Source organism: Stegodyphus dumicola, chromosome 8, assembly GCF_044657685.1.
Source record: "Stegodyphus dumicola isolate Sdum_Otavi_A_Nest chromosome 8, ASM4465768v1".
Classification (NCBI taxonomy): domain Eukaryota; kingdom Metazoa; phylum Arthropoda; class Arachnida; order Araneae; family Eresidae; genus Stegodyphus; species Stegodyphus dumicola.
The window spans coordinates 39,947,882-39,960,119 of NC_140775.1; the positions used below are offsets into that span (position 1 = coordinate 39,947,882).

Below are 12,238 nucleotides of genomic sequence, written 5' to 3' on the forward strand. Positions count from 1 at the left end.
CCTTTAAAAAATCACCTCCTATTTGCAATAAAGATTCTTGTGTGTAGTTTAATGGATTCTCAGAGGGGTGCATCTATGTCGCAAAAGTAAGGGAATTGTAAGGATTAGTGAGAAGACTTCAAGATGCTTTTCGTCACTGAGGGAAAATTTCATATTACAGTTGTTCCGCATTGAGACTACTGGGAAATGTGTAAACCTCCATTGAAAAAAATGCCATCTTTGAACTTTCTTCCAATACAGGGAATAATTAAAAAATAAACGCTTAAAGCTATAGAAATCATTAAAAATTAAAGTTCAGTGGAACTGTTAAAATTATGTTCTATATAGGCATAACGGAATTTTAATTTTACATAATTGTTCAAAATCTGCTTGATAACATACTATTTAAGGAGAAACTTTGAGCAAATTAGGATATAACTTGTTTAATTAAAAATTATTTTATTTTATTGTAGACTGTTAGTACTGCAATGTCCAACTACATAAGTGCTACTAATTAAAATTCAGTTCTTTTCCAAAATTAATGCATAATAAAACATAAGCTCAAAAACTGTTTTTTAGAATATTAAAAATAATAATAATAATTATTCGATCATGTACTGTTTTATACTGTTTTTTGAAAATTAGTAAGTGATATATTTCAAGTATTAATAATAGAATGAATTTAAGTCATTAAAAATGTCAAATTATTTAGTATGCAGACCCATAATTCAAAACGTAAATTCCATTTGTCTTTTTTTCCCATTTGTCTAAAACTAAATTCCCAGCCTCAGTAAGGGAACGCGTTCACTCAGGTATCAAAATTTAGGTAATTTCTTAGTAAAAAAAGTTTTTCAAATTGAAGGGAAAATTGTTTGTTATGCATAGTGTCTGTAAAACCTCCGTGACAAAAGTTACACAATAATTAGTTGTCTTCAATACTGTATTATGTTATTCTATATTATGCTAAATAATTTAGCACATTAAGAGAAATTTCCAGATAATTTCAGGTGCCCGGTCAGCAAAATTCTCTCCTGTTTGAAATCGTCGTCGCATGTGAATTTTTCTATTTCCTCTATTGTTTAAACCAGTTCGTTTCAACTCAACTGTCTTTGTAGCAGCTTTGACATCAACCACGGCGGTATATTTTATAAGGTGGAATTTAAATTCTATGCTATATTAGCGAATATCTTTACTTGCAGTTACTCAAAAAAACTTCATTGTCAGGTCATATGAAATCTATACTGACACAGTTGAATTAACTGTTTTTCTCTTTTTTATTGAAAATTTGGCAGCCATTCATTGGTTTCATTAACACCTCGGTCATTATGCTGTGGTATTGAGACTATTTCATAACTGAGTGCCCAAGGTATGCCCCTCCCCAGGAATTTGTCCTTGGATGTAGTTTCTGAGATAATGGTCTAATGAATGACAAAGGCATTCAATCACTTAAAAGGTAAATTTTCAGAAATTCAGATGGAGAACATGTGTTGTGAACAATGATTTGTACATTATTTGAGAGCTTTTACATCCTGTTTGTATTCTCGGAGCTCAACAGACAGTGAAATTTGACAAATGCTACTCTAATCCATTCTGAACATTTTACTTCAAAATTATTTGACCATGAAATCGAGACACTGATACGGAGGTACCTCTTAAAATAACAGTACATCTGGAATCTAATGGCTAGAGATGACCTTTCAAACTGATTGACTAGTTTTAGTGTATTTACGATTTCTAGGTTTCAGACTGAAATTGTAAAACTGTTGTTGTTTCTTTGACACAAAATTTATATTTTTGTTCTTGTGATTTGTTTGAATAACTGTACCATCACAGTAAACTTCCGTGTGTGAAGGTCACTTCAGCATAAACAGATATATATAGTCAGATAGAACTGTTAAGTATAAACTGATAACAATGTAAGAAAAAGTGCTTGTACATGTAGACAAGTACATGGGAATTTATATTTGTTAATGGAAATGTATACCTACATTTCCATTTAGTATGTATGTCTGCATTGATATAATATAAGTGCAGATATGCACGTAAAGCGGAAAGCATGCATACCCTGAAATGGGAATAATGTATATACTGACACGTACATGTACACACACAGGCACACATATGCATTTATATATGTCATAATAAGAGCACAGGAAAAGGAAAAGCCGGAGCACTGTAGATGCGTGATTAGACCCATATTGAAGAAGAATTTTGATTGCGTAGTATTTAAAGAACTTGGCAGTCGAGGCAGTTTTAATTCCATTTTTATTTCCAGTTGATATTTGTGGCCACAATCACTTGGCACTCTAGTCGTGCCTTTCCACAGAAGATTTACATTTTTGATATTGTTGGGATAGAAAGCAAGCCAGCGAAATTACATCTTAGCACAGTAGAGAGCAAAAGCTGAAGTGCGTAGTTATGAAGGATGGAAGCACGCGAAGAGAAAAGTTTTGGTTTACAATTCGGTGATTGGTCGTCAAGAGGCATCTGGTATTAACGGTTACGTAAGATCGCATGATTAATTTGAATGACGCAATGCAGATAAGTTATTACAATTTTAGAATAGAGAGGAAGAATTAATGTTTGTAGTTATATTATAATTCTGATTCATACATTTTTTATCTTACATATTTCCCCCCTTCAAAAAGAAAGAGGCGTAGTGACAGAGAAGCCTTTTTAAAGAGAAAGAGTTAAAGCACTGGCAAATGAAAATGGAAAAAAAAAAAAAAAAACATAAATCATAAAATTTTTGTCCTGTAAAGTGTAATTTATAAATATCAATTTTTTTAAATGAATTTTTTAATTTTTAGAGTCCTATTGACTTTTTCAGCATTTCAGTCCAAAAGTCTTTTTGTTTGAGAGTTCACATAATCATAATTCTTCAGGGAAGGTTCTTGTTAACACAGAATATCACAAAATATACTTTTACATAACCATTACTTATAATTAAATGTAATGCACATAAATATTTATGATACTTATTTCTATACTGATAAATTATAATTTAACATCATAAATAATGGGATTAAGATTTTCAGAATTTATGGTCTCACCGTTATCATCTTTCATTTACAATTCCTGATTTTACCAAACTGGAAGCCTCGCAATACTTCTAAACAAACATATCCATCAATAGAGCTGTCCTCTTGAGCTAACCAGTGTGTTCTCTGCACTGGTGGACCAGGGTGCCTAGGCAGTTACTCGAAAAGGCCTCCGTTCCTTGCATTAAGGTAACTGGCCTTTGAGAACTGCATTAATACATTCCATAATAAAAAAATATAATAATAATAATAATAATAATAATAATAATATAAAAAATTACACACACTCATAAAATGAGAGCCTCCAACATTATCTTACTTGAAGAGGGTGAAGGGAACAACTGTACAGAGGTAATTTCAGGCCTCTGTTGAAGGAACCAGTACACCCTCACCATACTATACTTAACACACAATAACCCATAAATTTTAACATGCATTTACCATAACTTCATGTAAGATAAAAAATGTATGAATCAGAATTATAATATAACTATAAACATTAATTCTTCCTCTCTATTCTAAAATCGTAATAACTTATCCTAATATCCTTCCCTATGAATAATTTAAATAGCTTAAAATTCGTTACTTAATTTGCTCACACATAATTATGAAAAATTAGAAAGATTAATGAACAAGAATTTCAGATTTTCTCAAAACAAATTGCAGAAATTTTAACCAAAGTTGAAATGAAAACTATAGAATTCGCAGCACATTAAGTAATTTAGTTCCTGAGCTAGATTCACACGAATGTAATAATTTTTTAGCTGTTGAATAAGCGGAAGTGCAAATAATTTTCTGTGGCACATACTTGCAAACACTAACTCAAATCGACCTTGAACCCACTGTAATGCTGAATTCCTAAACGGTAATTCACTGATGATTTCCTTTTCACTAGGCATTCGAACTTTTCAATTTATCGAGAGATTACTTTCAATCTATAAACACTACACGAGATTATTTTTTTGAAGCACTTGCAAAACACGACAGCAGAAGAATGATCTGTTATTTTTTTACACACTGAAAAAACAAACTTGATGATTCACTTCTTTCACATTATCTTGGATTTATCACAAAACGATGATTTGAAGAGCTGAATTAAATTTTCCATTGAGGTTTCAGGCTTCAGGAAACTATCCTGTCGACTTAATTGTCATAATAAGAGCACAGGAAAAGGAAAAGCCGGAGCACTGTAGATGCGTGATTAGACCCATATTGAAGAAGAATTTTGATTGCGTAGCATTTAAAGAACTTGGCAGTCAAGGCAGTTTTAATTCCATTTTTATTTCCAGTTGATATTTGTGGCCACAATCACTTGGCACTCTAGTCGTGCCTTTCCACAGAAGATTTACGTTTTTGATATTGTTGGGATAGAAAGCAAGCCAGCGAAATTACATCTTAGCACAGTAGAGAGCAAAAGCTGAAGTGCGTAGTTATGAAGGATGGAAGCACGCGAAGAGAAAAGTTTTGGTTTACAATTCGGTGATTGGTCGTCAAGAGGCATCTGGTATTAACGGTTACGTAAGATCGCATGATTAATTTGAATGACGCAAAGCAGTTAAGTTATTACGATTTTAGAATAGAGAGGAAGAATTAATGTTTATAGTTATATTATAATTCTGATTCATACATTTTTTATCTTACATATATATGTGTTTGCATGTAGATTTATGCATATGTGTATAAACATACAGATATACTATGTATGTGTATATTTCATCATCAAGCTCTTAAAGAAGTTTTCATATTTCTTCTTCAGTCAGACCTCTTTTCCTTTTTGGCATATTGCTAGAAAAATGTCAAAATAATTCCTATATGTATGGAATAGTCTAAAGCAATGCAAGGCTCTGTTTACAATTTGCAAATGGAGTTATCGCGAATTAGGTAGCTACAAGAACTAAAAGGGAAAAATTGGGAAAAAACGGATTCTTAACACAAAGACTTTTGAAAGAGATAAGTGGTTAAAACCCCAGAGACGTCAAATTGGACATTTCACCCCACTCTTTCAGCCTGGAAAATGGGGGAAAAAGACATGGCCACTAAAGTGGAAAACTCATCCTTTCAAACAGAGTACTCTATGGCCACTATAATGGCCATCCTGTCCTCAAAAGGTTAACAACATCAAGTATTTCTTCCTCTCTCTCAAATTGGTTACAAGCCTTTGTGAATAATATCTGATGTTGCATTCTATTTTTCTTTAAAACTTCCATGTTTGATAACTTAAAATATTTATTTTCCTTCTCAGTATTTAAGCTTCAACTTAATTAAAAATGGAAAATAAATTATTTCATAACATAAATGCAAAACAAAAATTCTTCACTAATTTAAAACCAATATATTCAATCAGTTTTGATTTATAAAAATCTGCTGTCAGTGAACACAGCATCTTTAAATAAACACAAACTGAATAAAAAATAACTCAGTTGTAGCTGAATCCAGAATACAGAATTCAAAAAAGAAGTCAATGGAGGTTGTTAAATCAATTTCAATAAACTTTACACTGAATCATGAAGTCTGAATATTCTCATTCATGCTTCACATTCTTTAGTTACTCGGAACTAAGTGAAGGCATTTCCAAACATGCTGCATCACAAGTGCTTGGTATACAGTAATGTTGCAAAATTACATAATTCCAGAATTGCAGAAACAAAATGTCATTAATGACATTGTATGAATGCAAGATGGTGCTCCTTCGTGTGTTGCCATACAGTGCTCGACACCTCTTCGGAGATAGTTTCAGATCCTTAGCAGCTTCATGGCTATCGTGATCTCCTGACCTCACTTTAATGGATTTTTACTTCTGGGCTTATCTGAAATCTAAGCATACACATCAAGTGCACAAGATTTGTAATAATTGAAAGATGCCATAAAACATGAAGATATATACAGATTCTTGCTGCGATTTTCTCTTCAACATGTTGTCAACAATCTCCCCCATGCAATATATTATTGTCTGAGAAGGTGGGCATGTTGAAGACTTGTAATTCCAGTAAAAGTTTTTTCCAAAGTTGGCTGTTTACAATGTTCTTCTTTATAAATGTTTTACGCTGTCAAATTTTGTTATGCTTGTATCATTCCAAGACCATTTATGGTTTTTCAGTGTATAGATCAATTTGCGCAAGAAAAAAGTGGGTGTCGCCATTAAAAACATTTAAAAATTTTTTCGCTGTAACTGAGTTCCATCATTTTAAATAATCACAATCTCGAGCACATATCTTCAAATAACAGTATCTGGAGTTTCATTTAAATTGGTTGAGCAGATAAGCCACTAGGGTTTCATATGGGGGGGGGAGATTTTTTATAACCACCCTGTATATAAACGTTTTTGTTTTGGAAATAAAACCTATCTCTTTTTTCCAATTCAGGTTTGCTGAAGAAGCAAAGTCATTAGAACTGTCACCAATACCAAGCGTTTACTGTGATGCACCAAATGTTAATCTCTAACACAAAGAAAGAGAGAAATTATTTATCTGAAAAAGGAATATTTGTTCTCAATTCTGCTGCAAGTCCATGCAAATAGTACAAATATTTACTGCACATCAGGTAAATAAATGCATGTCACTTGAATGCAGAAATCTATTACTGAACTAAAATGTCTGAAATCTGGATTATTTATATGTATGCTTATTTCATAGGGAAAAAAAAAAAAAACTGCTGCATACTGTCTATTAGCATGCAAGATATTCTGTTTATATTTGTAGAACAGGTTATAAATTTACTCATTAATATAATCATGAAAAATATGTACTGTAGTGAAAATTGTAAAAATTTTTAAGGAATCATTTCTTTATATTCTGCATTTAAAAACATTTATTTTTAATAAAATAAAGCATATAACTTCATTTTACAATTTTTTTTTTTATGTTGTGCCATTTTTGTGAATGACTTTTTCAGTGATAATTTGCCAAGTATTTTTTACTGAATTTAAATTTGTAGAAATTCTTATACAAAAACTGTATTCATGTATTTTAACATCATTCATATTTACATTCATGATATGAAGTTGCTGTTATTTTTGTTACAAAACTGCATAAAAATTTCTATTGAGAAAATCTGAATTAAATGCATCTAAAATTGTGCCACATGAAAGATGTTAAATTTACTGAAAAATTAAAGTGTCTTATTTTCATGATCAATTTTAGGTATTTATAAATATGCCTTTAAATGAGCTTTATTAAAAATGGAATAAAAAAATCTAACTCCTAATTTTTAGACAATCTCAAGTTTACTCAGACTTTCATAAATGAATAGTCAGTCACTAAGAAGTTTAAAGCAACAAGTGCACTGTCATGGAATGAATGAAAATTAAAATAGGATATTTTTTAAACATAAAAAGATTTTAAAATATAGCGTATTCTTTTTAAATATATATTTCATTATTTTAAATCATACATTATGTTCATGAACTTCTCAAGATTATTTAACCTTTTTTGTTTATGGATTCCATATATTGTACAATTATATTGCTTTCTCTGATAATGCACATTTTTTTAAACAGACACAGAAAACAATCTTTAATTCTCATATGGCTATGGTGCTCAGACATTCCAGTAATAAAAGTTAATATCTATGTAGTATTGTGGGTGTTAAATTTTATAGAAAATAAGGTAAGGTAAATGTCCACTTTATTCACTTTTGTTGATAAACTGTATCACTCTGGCACTTGCCAAGAGAGATTAAAATTAGCCATTTCTTTGTGATACAAGAGCCATAAGTGTTCTTATTGTTATGTAAATCTATTGTACAACTGTTGTGTGCATAGTTTAAAAATAAATTGTATACTGATTTCTTGTCAGTTCTCTATTCAATGAATCTAATTTTTTCAATTGTTAGATTTAATATTAGAATTAAACAGTAAGGAAAAAAATATACTCAATTACTTTCCTATCAAGGTAAACAACTTTAGAAATTATTAAATGCAAACTGTGGTTATAAATTCACCACCAACCATTAAAATTGCAACAATATGAATAATAAGTGATAATACAATAATTATTTTTCAAATATATTATGATTAAAATTATTGAATTTGCAGGTAATTTAGATGCACAGATTAATAATACATGTATCCACTTTGGAAAACAATAATTGCTGTACTCTGGATGATGGCCTATAAATATACCTATAAATTATACCCAAATGTAGACTTGTCATGCCATAACATTTTTTGCTCAAAAATAGACAATTTTGAGAAAATGCTGAACAGAAAATAAAGCCTACAAGAATAAGTTCCTATGATTAAAAAGTCTAAAATAAAGAAGTTAACAAAAATCTGATAGCTCTGATAGCTAATCTGATTTTACATAACAACCAAAGGGATGTTTTTTTTAACGTTTTGTGTGTTACCTTTATCTTCGGACTTAAACCATAAAATTCAGTTCAACAGTAATATCATAAAATGAGCATATCTTTAGAATTTTCAAAACACAGTCTCACGCGCTGGAGATAAAAATGTTTTATCTGTACAATGTTGCCATTGCACACTTTGAAATCGTTGAGTTTGTTATTCAAAAATTCATTTAAAGTTTTACAAAATATGAAATCGATAATAAAACAAATTCCAAAATGTTATTCAAAATTTAGGTACTGTTGTTTTATCAGAATGCGAGAAACGTACATACATTTATGCACATTCTTCATTATTTAATTTCTTTAAATATAACACAGGGCAGTAACATTTGGTGGGAACAATTTGAAAAGTGAACCGACATTTATAATGAATCAATGGAATAGCCTGAATAAAAATTAATAGCCCTTCTGGGCAAATTGCCCTTTTAGACTAAAACAGTAATGAATTAAAAGTCAGCATACCTTATTATTAAAAAGTTGTTAGTATTTATCACTAGTGTGAATTCTCTTTAAAAGTTTTTAATTTTTTAACGGCATCAAAAAATGTTGTTCTGTCTCATTCTTCAAACTATTATATTCATTACTGAGAATATCCTTTTGACTTGTGCAAGTGTGCCTGACATGCTGAAGATATTCTATTATTTGAATATGAGTGGGCAATGAAATGTTTTTCTTCAGAATGGTTGAAAAGTTGTAGTATCCACTTTTCTTCACAGCTTTTATTTGTCCAGTACACGGTTTCTTCATAAAGTTGATCCATGTTTATTATGTTATTTATTGTTAATTTCTCTCCTTGGAGCTTAAATTTTAGACCAAACTAATTCACTCTGGTTTATCCAAATAAGAGATTCTTCTTTCCCAAAACTCAATGTAAGAAAGACACCTGTCTTAAATTCTGTAAACTCTTGTAGAATTATACTGATATTAATAATTCCATTATTTTTTTGCTTCTTGAGGCACAAATTTATTTATTATTACGCCTTTCTTCAAAGTTTGATTTTAATCTTTCAGTTTAGCTGACAATATTGGTACATTCTTTTTTGTACTTTCCATAATCGAGATAGCTTTGTTAAATAATATGAATTGCCCTTGCTCAAACCTCAAATGCATTGTATAATCATTATAAAAAAAAAAAAAGCTTTATCATCACTTGACACTGTTCTTATGAAATAAAATTTCAGTCTTTCACAGATTTTAAGTATTCTGTCAATAGTTGGAAGTATTTACCATGCTGAAGAATCTTTTAATAGCCCTAAAATTAGTATTGCAATTATGTACAAAATTTTGATTTTTAGTCCAAAGGAGCTTTCTCCCTGAAGGACTATTGTTTTCGTTTTGCGATTTTGTGTTGAAAATTTTAAAAGGCTGTATCGCTTTTCAAATCGTTGCCACCAAATATTATCGCCCTGTATTATATATGAAGAAATAAAATAATGAAGAATCTGCATAAATGTATGTATGTTTCTCGCTCTAGGTATCGTTGTATGATAAAACAATGGTACGTAGAGCTATCAAATTTTGAATAACATAAACCTCCTGCAAATATGGGCATCTGAGAGCCCAAATTTTAAATTAATTTTATTATCGATTTCATATTTTGTAAAACTATAACTAATTTTTGATTAACAAACTCTACGATTTAAAAGCAAGCAATAGCTACACTCTGCAGGGAAAAAGAAACCTTTTTATCTCCAGCGCGCGGAACTCTGTATCAGAAATTCTAAAGATATGCTCATTTAAAAATGTTTTTGCGACATTGCTGTTGAACTGAATTTTATGGTTTACGTGCAAAGAACATAATAGTTAATAAAGGTAACACACAAAACATTAAAAAACACCCCTTTGGACATAATTTAAAATATGAAACCTTTCAGATTTCTTGCTATACAGTACAAAGTCTGTAATGCGGACGTCCATTATCCTGAATGATCTATAATCCGGACCTCAAAGCCACAAACTTATGCATGCACGTAATGCGTTTATCCATGCGCGTTTAATCCGCACGTCCACTAAGCATGCGCGTAAAGCGTTTATACATGCAAGCTTCCAATAGTAAAGAAAGTGACAGAGAGGTTATTGAAAATAAAAAAATTTCGATTGACAAGTTAGTCGGTATTCTCAACACAGCAATTACAGGATTTGAACAGTGGAACTTTGTAACTGAACAAGAAATTATGTCTGTTTATAGAAGAAAGAATTAAAGAGAAAGTATTAGCATAAAAAATGAAGCAACTTTAACAACTTATATTGAAAGAAATGTTTAATAAAGTAAACAAACATTAAGCTTTTTTTTTTTTTTTTTTTTTGTAAATTTTGATATTCTTTAGATCATAATTGCTTTTTATTTTGTAAGTACGGTTTCATATTTTTAATGGTATAATTTCTGCATGTCACCTTACCAGTTTTAAATTCATCATCTATAATTCAGAATCGCCGAAGTCCCGACAAGCCGGATTACGGACTTTGTACTGTATTATGAGTTTTCGACATTAAATGGTTTGTCAATATTTCTGGAATTTCACAAGAAACTTTTTGAAAGTAAAAAAAAAAAAAAAAAAAAAAAAATCATTTTTAAGCTACAGCCTGGTACAAAATACTGTGCAATAGTTGACACACTTTTAATTTCCCTATTATTAAGATCATATCACACATTCAAAATGTTTTTGAAGAAAAACTGTTTAATACAATTTTTCTGCTTTCTCACATGATATAAAACAGCCAACCACAGAGGAAACTAGTTCTCTATATTACAAATGATGGGGGATTTGATGCCGATAGCTGATTAGTTGTTTAAAATGAACAACTTAAATTTTTGGCTACAGGACAGGGCAAAAAATGTGCATCTTTCTTTCAATGATAGAAGAAGGTAAAAATTATTTGTAATAGCTTAGCACATCCAAAATAAATGGATGTGTGATAGCAGCTTTAAAAGAATCTATTGATACTGCTGCAAAACTTTTTTTTTAAACCAGCTGAAACAACGGTGGTTCAATCACATTTGAGAGCTTCACATTTTGTTCTGGTTAGTCTAAAACTTTGTTTCAAAGATTTCTGAAATCAATTTAGAAAAACAATCAGTGCTGGTATGTATAAGCAGCACAAGCTATAGCTTAGGGCTCCCACTTTCTTGGGGCGACCTCCAAAACATTTTACCATATCCCATATATATATATAAATTGATTTAATCCCTCATAAAGGTACCATATTTCAGATAGCTTAGGATTGTGTCAAATCTAAATCCGGTCCTGAAAACAATCAGCTATGTAAAGCTGAGATAGTGAATAGAAACATGAAATACAAAAATTGTTTAAATTGGTATTTTTAAAATATGAAAATATATTTGAAGAAGTTGCTGCCACTGTTAGTAGTCTAGCCTTATGTTTCACACATTTCAAGTAATTTGTAACGTTCGAATGCCCACCATGACTTGCTGAAAAGTACAATTCACATTTCAGTTTGTCAGTACAATCACAAACTTTTTTCAGAAATGGATAATCATTTTTCAAATCTTCAGTAAACACACAGTTTCTTTTGGCATTTAGCAGATTAATTTGATAGAGAATAGAAAATAATTGCAAATGTGAACTCATAGTATATAAACTGACCAGTGTAAGTTCCAGTGTTGCTAAATCTAACTGAAACAATATATATAAAAAATTAAGTATCTGAATCTCATAGCCTATATGCTGTTATAAATTTTGTGAAAAAAAATCTAAATTTATTACATCACATGATATAAGTTTGGAGGAAAGGTATCACAGTAACTTTAAAAGCATTTAAATCTAGATACAAAATATTTAAATTGGTGACAGTATCTGTAACAGAAAGGATATTTGAATTGCCAAATTATCATTTTATCTGAGGCTGCACTA

General features: G+C 30.5%; 1 protein-coding gene across 3 annotated transcripts in view; it reads left to right on the plus strand.

The window, feature by feature from the left end:
- Positions 1–7,820, plus strand: part of LOC118186896 (mitochondrial glutamate carrier 1-like) — a 102,888-nt gene extending 95,068 nt beyond the window's left edge. For all 3 annotated transcript variants that reach the window (XM_085821751.1, XM_085821752.1, XM_085821753.1), the window contains one exon: positions 6,383–7,820. In XM_085821751.1, the coding sequence (XP_085677877.1) occupies positions 6,383–6,408 (26 nt within the window). In that variant the 3' untranslated portion in view covers positions 6,409–7,820. The remainder of the gene's footprint in view (positions 1–6,382) is intronic.
- Positions 7,821–12,238: the final 4,418 nt, after the last annotated feature.